Below are 14726 nucleotides of genomic sequence, written 5' to 3'. Positions count from 1 at the left end.
TTTTATTCATTGCTGACAACGTCATTAGGGGTTTGGCGGACCACTTTTCCCGGACGCTAACAACAGCGCTGGGTTTTATTGCTAATTGGCCATATGAGGCATTCGCCTCAATGTTTTGACTGTATATATTTTTTTCATATTTTTTTTGTAGCCTTGGCTGCCTTTCATGTAGGCTTTTTCATTTTCTGCATTGACAGATGTGCAGTCTATGCTGAGAGTTAAGCGCTTCTGTTGGTTTCTCCCCTGGTTATCGTCTATGTGCGCTGATCCTACGGAAGGAAGCTCCAACGAAATGCTCACAGCAGTGAGCACATGCACTATGGACAAAAACAGTGCACAGTCAGATACATTCCAATCGAGAAAATGCGAAGGGCCTGCTCACATTAGAGCTGCAGGTGCCTGAAGTTGCACCGAGTCCGACTGCGGAGGATCACAAGGGTCCTTCATCCTCATCTAGCAGTTTCTAGGAAGGCCCACCGATGGCAGCAGCACTCAACTTTCGTTCTCTGCATATTCGTCTCCTTCATGCACTGTGCATGCATATAAGCAAGCATGCACACCCACAGGGCAGGTTGGTGCCCTCTTCCCCCACCCCTAAGGCCGGCACTGCCTGGCTGCCGCCATCCCACCTGCCAGAAACGCGAACTGGCCAGCGTCAGGAATAAAGATGTTTCCAAGCAGAACATTACAACTCATATGATCAATAAGCTCTCGTTTATGCTGCCATCAAAGATTCTCAAGTTCAAGCATCGTTAACAAACAGTGGTAAGAATGCTTTACATGCTTACATAACAGCAACCACTAGCCTGCACTTTATTAGGTCGAACAAACTTTGTGGCTCGCTAGGCATAGTCCCTTAGGATGCGCCTCTCGACGACGTAGTCATACTCTGTCCAGGAAAGATCGGCGCCCATGGTGCGTAGCCTGCGCAACAACGCGTCCACATCGCCCACGGGCTGCGCCACGTTCAGCTGGAAGGGCACACCGTCGATTCCCAGGCACCGGTGCTGCTGCTGCGAAGCAACATCTGGGGGTGCGCCCACCTGCATCACACAGACGCCTTTAGCACAGCTGGTCAAAAGCTTCTGCCCAAGTACAAGGACTGCATTCAGTAATCCATACAATAGCATACTGCAGGCGCTATGGAAATTGACATGATAAAATGTTTCTAAGCATAATACCGTGCAAACATGCATACCGTGTGAACAGAGATTCAGAACATCAGTTACAAATCCCAAGAGTCGGCAAGCAGCTTCAGTGCTCCTTCAGCGGTAACGGCATAGCAGCGGCCGCAATTTCTTCAGTTCAAAATATGAAGCTGCGGTGCTGAAATACGCAGTCAGACCTGACATGTAAAAGTTTTGTCCAGTTGTCACCGCGGTGTAGTGGGTAGCGTGTTGGGCTGACGGTCAAGGTACTTGGTTCGACACCTGCCATACCTGCTTTTCCCCCGCCATAATTTCTGTTTACTTTTTCAAGCTTTTATTAATGACTGCTGGCACTTTATAGTTTCTAATTTCTTTATTTCGGGCCAGCTTTTTTTTATGTGCAACCAGTGCCACCTGGTACAAAGCGTCCCGTACTACAGTGGCATACTGGGATGTCCCATTGCCATACCCGATTATCGGCCCTCTCTACCACATCGTAGTCTACAGCGGCATACTGGGCCCATAATCAGGTATGGCAATGGAACACTGGACCCGGGTGGCACTGGATTTTGAAATAGGGCAGCAATACAGTACGATCATGCAAACAGGTTTCCACACTGCAGTGAAATGCTCACTTGACCACGACAGCACAATTCTTATCAGGCTTCAACTTATACCTGTAATATAATGCAAATATCAGGCCCCAAAAAAAACTTCAAGCACACATGAGTAAGGGGTACATTTTAGGCATGAAGAGTTTTGTGCAACTGTCTCTGTAACTGTAGGCTTTATTAAGGAATGCATAAAAGGTGGCATGGTGTTTTCTTATCCATGGAGGGGATAATTTAATGATCTCATGCTGATTATTTTTGAACCTTGATTGCCTCATGCACTTGCTGTTACTGGAATCTGTCACACCCAGTAATGGGCGGATGAAAAAAATCAAATTAAGGTGAAATAAAATAACCAATACCATTGCAGCCTTGCACTCCTTAGATGCGTCGCATCCACTGCATATGTACTGATGGCGCAAGGCGCAGGTCAACAGTGCATGGAAAAGGCAACCTCACCCTAAACATGCTATCAGATATCTGTACTCACTGCAGCATGTCATTAATAAAATTTATCAGCATGAAAAACACAAAAGGGCACAGCTTTATCAGCAAAGCACCAACGACTGCTAAATTTTTCAATTTCGTTTTATGCGAAGCAGCATGCGAATTGACAACCGCTAGGTCTTGCCTACCTGATCCCCTGGTTTTGAAATTCACCAACTGCACAAAACTGTTCACCATTAGTGTAGTTGATCTTAAATTTCTCTGAAGCATCCATGGCTCTACATTCACGCCGGCCATGTTGAAATGCCAGAAAGCTAGCTATTTCTTATTTGTTTCTCAATTATTCCTTTACACCCTCGAGAACAGAGAATATATGAATCACAAGAGGCTGCTTGCATCGGCAAACAAGCACGAGCTTATTGTGGAATTTTAACCCATTGCCCAACTTGCTTCAGGTCCTGGCAAACGGACAATGTTGCACCTATGCACCATATCTCCGTGTGCCGAATACTACCGAGCCATCAAACTAACCATTACAAGTGTTTCTCTTTCGCTAAAAGGCCTCCATGGTGTCGTGTGTTCTTACAAGCGCTGGTGTACAGTTTGACACAGCCCATTATGGCAGGAATAATAAAATTAGAAAAACTTCAGTTTTTGAGCCTTCGGTCAACTGCCTCATAACACTTCTCGAACCAATTTTCAATTCAAATGCAAGCTTTATTTTGTGTCAATAAGACTGAAGTACATACAAGTGCTATCAGGAACGAATGAAACGCGAACAAGAGAAATTAAATGGTAACCCAAAAAAACACAACTGCATCAGTTCCTTGTGAGGAAATACACGTTAGGTTGATTGACACTTCTGAAGGGCAGTCTTCGTGCTTTTGAAGTGAATTCAACATGCGCTTGTATTTAACTTCCCCATTAAAACATTTTCTCATTTTTCTGTTCGTGTCTGAATTGTCTTGTTCGCGTTTCATTCATTGCTGATAGTACAACACTTGGTCTTTTTACAAAGTCATTATTAGAACTATGTACACATTTTCCCACAAAACCAGTGGTCGAAATGGCTTGGAAGTGACATTTAATTTCTGGAGTCATTCTGAGTGGTATGCATTTGAGACACACATACAGCTTGCGCCTTATAAGGGTTAAAACAAGTGCAATTCTGCTAATTCTACAAAGGCTGACCCTGGGAGCAGTCCTCCATAGCGCTGCCTTATTGGATCATTTGAGGCCATAAAAATCGCCAATGAGCAAGTTCCAGAAAAGGTTGTTAATGGTTGCTACACCCTGCTCCAAGTTGATGTACATGTTTTAACGAATTTTTGTTAAATGTTATCTGAAGAAAATGTTTCTTTGGTGTTACAGTCTGATACAACACAAGTCTGCAGTGACCACCATGCACAATTCCTCGATACAAAAAGTAGTCCACTGTTTCAGCATTTCTTGTTACCTAAACAAGAAGTTAACAACCAGACAAATCGATGACTCTGGCTTGTTTAATATAGTCAAACATCAAAAAGTTGATTTCATTTGCTGCCGTGAATGGTCAGCGGAGCAATACAGGATGCCGGGAAATATGGCCCACTGTTACCAAGTGCTGTATATTTAAGTTCTGTCTCATTACAACAACCACGGAAAACCCTCTGCATCAATCAAGTACATTGTCTACACTCTTCAACCTGTAGCCAGATATTACAGAATATTTTTAGAATATTTTCGATCTTTATACACTCGAACTGTTCATGATGATTGCAAGATAGCCCAAACTTACCCACTTTCAACACAGGTGACTGCATGTCCAGCCTCCAGCGTGGCCATCGGAGCCGACTTACAGCAGTAAATTAACTCCGAGTGGAGACCATTGTCTTTTTACTCTCGGAAGCTACTTCCTGCTGAGACCCGCTACAGCGTCTTCGGTCGAGAGCTCCTAGCCATCTACTCCGCTATCCAGCACTTTCGGCATTTTGTAGAAGGATGCAAGTTTCACGTGCTAACCGATCATAAACCGCTGGCATATGTGTTCCAGACCAACTTATCGAAGTACGTGTCACGTGAACTCCGTCAGCTCACTTATATCTCGGAGTTTACTACCGACATCCGGCATGTGAAAGGTGCAGCCAACACCGCCACTGACGCCCTCTCTCGTATAGTCGTGGTAGACGCTCCATCTTCCACCGTCGACTGGGCCGCATTCTCTTCTGCCCAGCAGAATGACGATGAGCTCGCCGCTTTTCGAGCGAACCCTCGTTCTCTCCGATTACGGCTTGTGCCCCATCCTTGCTCACCTGAGCCCTTGTGGTGCGATGTTTCAACGGACTTTCCTCGCCCTTTTGTTCCGGCTTCACTACGTCGCCCTATCTTCCATTTTCTCCATGACATATGCCATCCAGGCATTTGGGCTACTCAGCGCCTTCTCACCCAGCGCTATGTTTGACCCGGAATCAACGCTCATGTGTGTGCTTGGACGCGCCGGTGCCTACCCTGTCAGTCGACCAAGATCTGTCGACATACCAAGACACCTTCCCAAGCCTTTCTACCCCCTGGCCGTCGCTTCGACCACGTTCATCTCGACATCGTGGGCCCTCTACCCATCTCTTGAGGCTACCGCTATATCTTGACCATAGTCGACCGCTTCACTCGCTGGCCGGAGGCAGTCCCCATTCCTGACATCACCGCAGAGACTGTTTCGCGCGCCTTCATTTCTGCGTGGGTCTCTCGATTTGGTTGTCCTGGCACTGTGACAACCGACCGCGGACGCCAGTTTGAGTCCTCCCTGTTTGTTTCCCTCAATAATATTCTCAGCGCCAGGCATTGCCGTACCACTGCATATCACCCGTGTGCTAACGGCATGGTGGAACGCCTTCACCGCCAATTGAAGGCCGCCCTCGCTGCCCGCCTCAATTGCGCCTCCTGGGTCGACTCCTTGCCCCTTGTGCTGCTTGGTCTAAGGGCCGTCATCCGAGAAGACTTACAGTGCTCAGCTGCAGAGCTCGTGTATGGAAGTGCTTTGCATCTTCCAGGCGACTTCTTTACATCCCAGCAGCTTCCAGCCCAGCCCCAAGAATTCCTCCAACGCCTGCTGGACTGCGTTAAAGACCTCCGGCCTATTCCCCCACGTCCGTCTCGCCACCATACCATTTTCGTACACCCCGACCTGGGCACTTCGACCCATGTTTTTGTGCACCGCACCGCTGTCCGAGCTCCACTCACACCGGCTTACGACGGACCTTTCCGCGTTCTCCGCCGCACCCCAAAAACCGCCACCATCCTCCAAAACGGCCGCGAAGAGATTGTCAGTCTAGACCGCCTTAAACCGGCTTACATGTAGACCGCCCTGGAACGACTCCCAGTGCCGCCTGACCTAGTGCTCGAGTGCCATCGCCGGCCCTCCGTCCGTTTCAACTTCCAGTCTAGGCGGGGGGCCCTGTAGCACCCTCTCTTGGGCGGCGCCGACAACCCGGCTAGAGCGCGCCACCCTGCGAAGAGAATAAAGACGGCACCTGGTCGTGGCTCGTGCAGCCACGGCTGGCAGTTCTGTTCTAGTGTCGGCTCGTAGCAGTGGTCTCGTTTCCTTCGCTCCTGAGGCGTTAAGCCTACAATCTCATCAGCATGGCTTCAAGAAATCACTATCAAGTGACACAGCGATTGCCAAAAAACATACACTCACCAGAATTTGGAGAAAGATAAACCATTCATATTTGGCACCCGTATGGGTGCCTTGTACAATAAGATGAACAAAGTGGTCTGTGCATTCTGAAGGAGTGGATGTATATCTGGGAGATTACCGCACATCTGTTTGTTTGTGGTGTCAACCAGGCATGGGCAGTACCAAAGATATTTGTATCTTGGTATGCATTTGTATTACTAGGTATCGCTTGCGATAAATGAAAGTATCAGAGCATCTGCATCGAAAATACATGTAACATTGGTTGATACTAAGAACAAAAAAAGAAGAAGTGCTGAAGATTTTCTGGCTACTTGAGTAAGTATTTGGGCCTGCACCGCACACTGAAAAAAAAAATCGGATGGAGTATAACTAGGATGAGACGATGCAAACGCCATTAGCTCGGTCAGTCCTCTCTTGATGAACATGGCGTACGTGTTTCTCCCCTTTTTTGTGCTCGTAATTTTACGCTGCAGTTATGTGGAAACATGAATTAAGGACACCATAGAGGATGTACAGGGGTGGTCAAAAGTTCTCAGGCTGCTCTGCCCAAGCCTGGAGCAGCTGCTCTCTGCTGTCGGGGTGCTGGCATTGCAAATGCGCCTTGGCGCGCGTCGACTGTTAAGGCATACGATCACTCTCCCTTTCTTGCTCTAACAAAGCCGAAGAAAAAGCTAGTGCGGCGTGCACTTTCAATCTTTAAATTCCGCTCGGAGCAGCACGTGGATAGCAGAAGACGAAAAGCAACGTGATATGCTGCCGGCCATTCCTATTTAGACTTCTCCATACTTTTTGGCATAAGGCTGCCGCAGTGGCTCAGTGGTTATCGCGCTAATCTGCTCAACCGAAGGACGCGGGTTCGATCCCAGCCGCGCCGGTCCAATTTCGATGGAGGCGAAATTCTAGAGGCCCGTGTACTGTGCGATGTCAGTGCACGTTAAAGAACCCCAGGTGGTCAAAATTTCCGGAGCCCTCCACTACGGCGTCTCTCAAAGCCCGAGTCGCTTTGGGATATTAAAAACCCCTACAAACCATAATAAAATTTTTGGCATAAGGTTCATCTTCACATTATGGCTCTCTACGCACTTCTCATGTGCCACATTCTTGCATTTTCATACATCGCAAATTTCCAGAAATTTAAATGAACCGAGTGTCTACTTGTTACCGAATAAGTTGTGTTTGCTGCTATGTCACCAACATGCTGTCCTGACTGTGTGTTAAGAATTGTGTTTAGAGCCTCTGCGCAAGCAATGCTAATCAAGTAGCTTGTGTGCTGCAGCAGCTACAACGTCTTGTGGACTCATTCTGCCAGGTGTTTCGTAAGCTTCTAAGTAGCACGTTTGATGTATGAAAGCTATATTGTTACAGGTTCTATTTACAAATAATATTTACAAGGCAGGTCGAGAGGAGCCTGGTGCGCCGGCGGCAGGATACTTGACTTTCTCTTCTACTTCCAGCCGCCGCACGTCTTCTTTATTCCTCAGAGCCCATGCGCAGCACGTGACATTTCCCCGTTCGCAGACGAAGCCCTCTGGGCCAGTCAATCAATCGGGGTCCCGAGAGTGGAATGGCTTCAGCCGTGCGACATGCACGACCTGGGTTGTCCTTGAGCGGCGTCCTTGCGTTGATTGGGGAGAGATGACATAGTTGAGGTCATTGAGGCGAGCAACAACGATGAACGGGCCTGTGTAGTGGGATAGCAGCTTTTCTGATAAGCCACGCTTGCGTAGGGGCGTCCACAACCATACAACGTCACCGGGCAGGTAGGAGACATCCTTGCGCCGGCGGTCATAACGCTGCTTAGAGCGATGCTGTGATGCCAAGGTGCGTATCCGGGCGATCCGACGGGCTTCTTCAGCGCGACATAGAGTGTTGGCAATAGAAGGCTCGGTGTCGAGAGAGAAAGGTAAGATGCTGTCGAGGGAGCTTCGAGGCGGACGGGCATAAAGAAGGAAGAATGGGCTGTAACCAGTTATTTCATGCCTTGACGTGTTATAGGCGTATGTAATGAAGGGAAGCACGTCGTCCCAGTTCTTATGGCGGGAATCGACATACATGGCCAGCATGGTCGTGAGTGTCCGATTGGTACGTTCAACCAGTCCATTAGTCTGGGGGTGGTACGGCGTCGAGTGGCGAAAATGGCATGAACTAAGACGCAGAAGCTCTTCCACAACGTCTGCCGTAAACTGGCGACCGCGGTCACTGATAACAACTCGAGGAGGTCCATGCCGGAGGATGACAGCACGAAGAAGGAAGAGCGAGACCTCAGCAGCGGTGGCGCAAGGTAGGGCGGCGGTCTCACAGTAACGGGTGTAGTGATCAACGCACACTATAATCCAGCGGTTACCGTTGGACGAGCGGGGAAACGGGCCGAGCAGATCGAGTCCAACTTGTTCATATGGCGTGCTTGGAGGTGGCAAAGGATGCAGGCGTCCAGGCGGAGAAGTCGTGGGAAGCTTGAACCGCTGACACTGCACGCAGGTGGCCACGTAGCGCTGAACCATGTGACGCATTTTTGGCCAGTAAAAACGTTCTTTGATGCGGTTAAGGGTCCTGGCAAACCCCAAGTGCCCAGCCGTGACGTCATCGTGCATTGCCTGCAGAACAGAGGAGTACAGAGTAGCCGGAACGACGAGGAGAAAGCGCGCACCTCCAGGCGAGTAATTCGTTCTGTAGAGTAAACCGTCGCGAACGCAGAAAGGGCTTGCGGATGTCGGGTCACGGGCTTCGGCAAAAAGCGGCGCCAAGTGCTGATCCTTGCGTTGTTCCATCTGGAAAGTGCCAAGATCTGGAAACTCTTGGGAAACGGCAGCGAGATAGTCATCGAAGTTTTCATCATCGGAAGTAGTAACCGTGAGCGGCAGCCGCGAGAGGCAATCTGCGTCGGCGTGTTGGCGGCCACTTTTGTAAGACACTTTGAAGTTAAACTCTTGGAGGCGTAACGCCCAGCGGGCCAACCGACCGCAGGGGTCGCGTAGATTGACCAGCCAGCACAGAGAGTGATGGTCTGTGACGACTGTAAAAGCACGTCCATAAAGGTACGAACGAAACCGTTGTACGCCGAAAACAACGGCGAGACACTCTTGCTCTGTTACAGTGTAATTGCGTTCCGACTTTCTGAGGGTGCGACTTGCATAAGCGACAACGTGTTGATTGCCCTCATGGCGTTGGATAAGCACAGCACCCACGCCGATGCCGCTGGCGTCAGTGTGGAGTTCAGTCGGTGCTGTCGGGCAGAAATGACGCAATATTGGCCGCGAGGTGAGGAGAAACTTGAGCTGCCGAAACGCGGAGTCGCATTCGGGAGTCCAGTGGAAAGGGGTGTCTTTCTGCAGGAGACTTGTAAGCGGGTAGGCTAAATCAGAAAACTTGGGAACGAAACGCCGAAAATATGAGCAAAGTCCTAGGAAACTCCTGAGCTCTTTCACTGATTTGGGTTCTTTGACACTGCTTACAGCTTCAACCTTCTGCGGGTCGGGTCTGAGGCCATCCTTGTCAACGAGATGACCAAGCACAGTAATTTGGCGTTCACCGAAGCGACACTTCTCGAGTTCAGCACGAGGCCCGCTCTCTCTATGCAGTCTAGGACAATGGCTAAGCGGCTGTTATGTTCGGCGAAGGTCCTACCAAAAATAACAACATCGTCCAGATAACACATGCAAACTTGCCACTTCAGGCCACGTAAAAGCGTATCCATAAATCGTTCAAAAGTGGCAGGAGCGTTGCAAAGGCCGAAAGGCATAACATTAAATTCATACAACCCGTCAGGTGTCACGAATGCTGTCTTCTCTTTGTCTTGCGGGTGCATCGGGATCTGCCAGTACCCGGACCGTAGATCCACCGAGGAAAAGTAGGAGGCTGAGTGGAGGCAGTCAATGGCATCATCAACGCGCGGGAGCGGGTAAACATCTTTCTTTGTGACAGTGTTAAGCCGGCGGTAGTCGACACAAAATCACCAAGTGCCATCTTTCTTTTTGACAAGGATCACTGGAGCAGCCCACGGGCTTGAAGATTCCTGAATGATGCCGCGGTGCAACATGTCACGGACTTGTTCATCGATTATCTGACGTTCGGAAGGCGAGACGCGGTATGGCTTCTGGCGAATCGGCTGTGCAGATCCAGTATTGATCATGTGATGGGTACGGGAAGCTGGAATCGGCGGTGGTTGGTCGCGACCAAAGTCAAACACGTCCGCATGCTTCATAAGAACGGCCACTAGTACCTGGCGGTCGCTAGTGGGTAGGGATTTGTTGACCATGGCTAGGAATTGAGAGTCGCTCAGATCTCCGCGTCTAGTTGGACGAGACACGTTGTCAGTGATCGCGGCAACTGGTACAGAAAAACGTTCTTCAAAGCCAGCAAGTTTTAAACCACATGGCAATACTGCAGGTTCGTTGGAATGATTGACAGTCCAAAGAGTGGCATGGCCCTTGGTCACATGGACGACGCTGCGGGGTACTAGCACACTTTTCTTTGCACAGTTAAGGGAACAAGGTTCCACCACAGCATCGAAGGCATCAGAAATCGTGCTCGAGGACACAACGGGAACGAATATGGCAGACATTGCTGGAACGACGGTATCTTCAGAGACAGAAAACACTTGGGCAACCACTGGTGAGTCTTCAATGAGAGCTGACCGAAGGCCAGGACTTAACGATATGCCACCACTGCGGAAGTCGAGAGTAGCGCCGCACTGGTGCAAAAAGTCAATACCGAGGATGATGTCATGCGTAGAACGAGGGAGCACCGTGAATTCAGTTCGGAACATGTGGCCAGCGATCACTACATTCACAAAACAAATACCAATCGGAACCAATGATTCTCCCCCTACACCCCGGAATATAACAGCACGATCCCAAGCGAACATTATTTTACGACCCAGACGGTTCTTGAAAGTTGAACTCATCACTGACACCGTGGCACCAGTGTCCACTAAGGCCATGACGCAAATACCGTCCACTAAAACTTCAAGGCGGTTCCTTAACATAACAATGGGCAGAGGAATTGGCACTATCGATGATCCGGCGACCGCACCTCCATCGGCCGCACACGCTAGTTTCCCGGGGACGGTGGGGAACGACGTTGGGGGGAAGGCGAGCGGCGAGAGCGGTGCGGAGGTGGAGTCAGACTTCGGTCAGAGGCAGGGGAGTCGTTCCGTGGTGGCGCGTAACTGGATGGGCGCTGAGAATATTTTCAGCACTTCTGCGGGTCATCCTGTGCTCACGAGATGAAGACGACCCATTAGAAATCAGCATCTAAAAATAGTGAAAACAGCTATTAGAAAAATAAGTGCCCAACATATATGAACTTCAAGATGAATCATGTCATGAATCATGTGACCAATTAAAGTGCTGAGGCTATGCGCGATGTTCATGGAACTGTTCCCTCAATTTTACTTTGCATGCCTGTAGTGTGAGGTGTGCAAAAGATTCGTCATCGCAAGGGAGGGAAATGGTGAGCTATACTTACCTGCCTCTGCTCGGATATATTTGCGGTTAGTGTTGTGCTTGCACTGTCCAACTCTGGGTATTCAAGCAAGTCGCACTTGGTTTGCGAGGAGTCATTTGCCAGGGAAGGAACTATTTCGCGGCCCTTGCTGCCAACCTTAAGCATCTATAGTACAGTATAATCTCATTATAACAGACCTCGATAGTGCCCAGGGTTTTGGTCTGTTGTAAGAGAAGTCTGTACAGTCCAAATACTGTTACAACAGACTTTGGTCTATAGCCACACATGAGTCTATTGTAAACAGAATACACGACATGCAATGCCTGCCGACAACATATGCTTTATTGATAACTTAGCACTTCTTAAAGAAGTTCGTCAACTTTGCCTGAACCGAATAAGTAACAGCTTTTGACACAATTTGTGCCTCCATTAGCACAAGGCGATTGACTTCTTCAGGTGCAGCGTTTCGCTCAAAGTATGATTTTAGGCCTTGGATATGCTGGAGTGCTTCGGAGGTGGTAACCTTTCGAGAGGCAGTGACACCTTCATCCTCTTCGTCATCCTGGTCTTGGTCAATGGCAGGCACTTTCCTGACTTGGGCAACAATTTCGTCGTCCGTCAGCTGTTCCGTGCTGACCAATTCAGCATCCACGCCCGCATACTCTGCAAAATCTTGTGTGCCGAATGCTTCTTGCACAGCTGCCCATAGTGCTGGATCTGGCTGGTCTGGATCCTCTGCCAGAGGTGCTGGCTCCTGAGCTGAGCAGAAGGTAGCAGCAGCTAGCGGAAGGCAGCGCTCGTAACGTTGTTGTCCAAAATAAATCCAGCTTTATGAAAACAATTCTTAATAATGTTTGCATCGAGTTGCTCCCACAAGGCTGAGATTATCTGTACAGAAAATTTCAAGTCTATAACAGACTATCATAGAGCAGGCGCTCTGCAAGGCAAGTGCGGTATCTTGCCTTGAAAGAGTGAACAACACCCTGGTCTATTGGCTGTGCTTTTGAAGTTGTGCCAGGAGGAAAATATAACACTTTGGTGGCCTGCAGCTCTGGTACTTGCATATGGCTCGAGCAGTTGTCAAGCAACAGTACCACATTCCTCTTCTCGTTCCTCATCTTGCTGTCAAAGTTCAGCAGCCATTTGTTAAAGATGTCTTTCGTCATCCAGGCACTTTTGTTGGACTCCCAGTCTACAGGAATGTGCACTTTGCTCAAGCATAAGGGCCTTTTAGACTTCCCTATGACAAGGAGCTTTACTTTCTCGCTCCCATCCATATTGCAGCAGAGAAGAATGCTCACACGTTCTTTTGACTGCTTCCCCCCGTGACATGCATCTGCAGAGAAAGCGAGCGTCTTTCCCGGTCTCAGTTTGTAAAAAAGTCTGCTTTCGTCAGCACTGAAAATAACTCGCGGAGCGTAGCCTGCAAGCAGACCCGGCAGCGAATGGTCTTTCCAGCCCGCCACCACACTGTCGTCGACGCTGTCCGACTCTCCAGAAATGCACTTAAAGGAGATTCCGTGCCGCGATTTGAATCGGTTTAGCCACCCTTCACTGCATTTGAAGTCGTTGTGGTCTAAAACGACGGCAAGTTGTTCCGCCCGCTTCCGCAGCAGAAAACCATTCACGGGTATGTTTCGAGAACGGACGTCACAAAGCCATACCAGCAGCGACTCCTCGATGTCCGGATACGAAGCCTCGCGGAATCGGAACCTCTTCGGTTGCAGGCCGCCGGTCACCTGCTTTGTCAGAATTGCATTCTTGTTCTTCACGCATCCTTGTTCTTCACGCAGCAGACAATCTTTTCTTGACCAGTCTGGCTGAAAGCGGAGCAGGAGTTGTCGATTTATGTTTAAAGTCGTTCTCTGCTTTTTTTTTTTCGGCGAGCCGTGGCTACGAGCTGAGCATCGACAAATTTACATACGGAGTTTGTTGGTACGCAGCAGCTGTAGACGGTGATAGCGAAACGGCACCCGCCGTCATTACTTGTGCTGTCAGTCACCGCGATCCGAGGAACGTTTGAATATAGGCCGCATTTATTGCCAAAAAGTTCGCTCTAGCAAAGTGCGAATCCAAATTATCTCCAAAATCTGGTCCGCTCTATCCGAATGTCCGTTGTAGCCGAATCCGCAGTAAGCGAAGTTCAGTCAATGGAAGAAAGAGGAAAATCGACCAAAAATCGCAAATAGGTATGTCATATCCGAATATCCATTGTAACCGGATCTGTTGTAACGAGATTATACTGTATACGGACAAGCGGCGGAAAACATAAGCGCAATGTCACTGCAAGAGAATCGCTTTCACTTCTCCATCATCAGCACAGTAAAGAACATACAATGGTGGAGGCAGTGGACTTCTTTTGCAATCACAAAGATAGCTTCCAAAAGTGATATCTCAGCTGTCGGTTCAGCATTAACCAGTCTGTCCTGGCTGTTCCAGGGCTATCCAGATCTGCCCTGGCTGCGGTAGCACCGCGACAGTGAAGAGCAGCCAGTTCAGGCACGGACAGAGCAGCCTGGGAACATTTGACCATCACTGTACATGTTTGGAAGTTTTTCTTTTTTTTTTACCTTAACTACTGTATTATGTGCACTGATCATTTTGTAATCTTTTTGAGTTCACTGGAGATAACCCAAGTAACATCTTTTGACCCAGATGATAATAAATATACAACCTTCTTAGTTTCGACAAGTGGGTGCTGCCAAGTTTGGTTTACCCGAGCGCCACCTAATGCCGACACCATGATGGACTGGTAATTTGCAGCCCGCGGGCTGTAGACGGAGTAGCATGTGATTTCTAGAAGCGTCATCCGCTCGTTTTATTCTTTTAGGCGCCTAAAAGGTCCTAAAAATGACGTTAAAAACAGGAAAGTGGATTGCAGTGCTATCGCGGAAGAAGAACTGAGAATTGGGCGAGTTGGTGGTGACCCATCGTATTAAAAACCAGAGCTAAAAAACACAGACAGAGGACGAGACGAGACACACGGAAGGCGCTGAACACTGCATATAGAAACAGCACATCATCGACTGGGGCAAAGCACAAGCTCTAGCGGCAGAAAAGAGGAAATTCCCTCAAGCGCCTGGAAAATGATGTTTTCTTTGCGCAAAACATGCTGGACGATTGCCTCAACAGCGATTTTCCCAGTGTCTTGCTTCACGCGTACAGTGCTGCTGCCGTGTCTCGTCAAGAGAGAAGCAGAGCTCAAGAAGCCAAGTTCCGTTCGTTGCTAGATAACAGCGTCATTTCTCGTGCTGCATTTGGGATACACAACCTATCATACCACCGCCTGGACCCGGCAGAACTGAGCCTCCTAAGCCAAGGTCTTAATTTCAATACCGGCGCCCAGCCACACAGGAGTAGAATGGCCTGCGCTGTGGAGCAGGAAGTCCGCAAGGTTGACCC

At 49.0% G+C, this 14726-nt stretch overlaps 1 protein-coding gene across 1 annotated transcript in view; it reads right to left on the bottom strand.

Moving 5' to 3' along the window:
- Nucleotides 1–697: 697 nt before the first annotated feature.
- Nucleotides 698–14726, bottom strand: part of LOC144124438 (uncharacterized) — an 80435-nt gene continuing 66406 nt past the window's right edge. Inside the window, exon 5 of the mRNA XM_077657085.1 lies at nucleotides 698–1043. Within this exon, the coding sequence (XP_077513211.1) occupies nucleotides 843–1043 (201 nt within the window). The 3' untranslated portion in view covers nucleotides 698–842. The remainder of the gene's footprint in view (nucleotides 1044–14726) is intronic.

The sequence above is a fragment of the Amblyomma americanum genome, chromosome 3 (genome assembly GCF_052857255.1).
Source record: "Amblyomma americanum isolate KBUSLIRL-KWMA chromosome 3, ASM5285725v1, whole genome shotgun sequence".
NCBI classification, from domain to species: Eukaryota; Metazoa; Arthropoda; class Arachnida; order Ixodida; family Ixodidae; genus Amblyomma; species Amblyomma americanum.
Note: the sequence above shows the minus strand (reverse complement) of the source record. Positions and strands in the feature narration are given on the sequence as shown.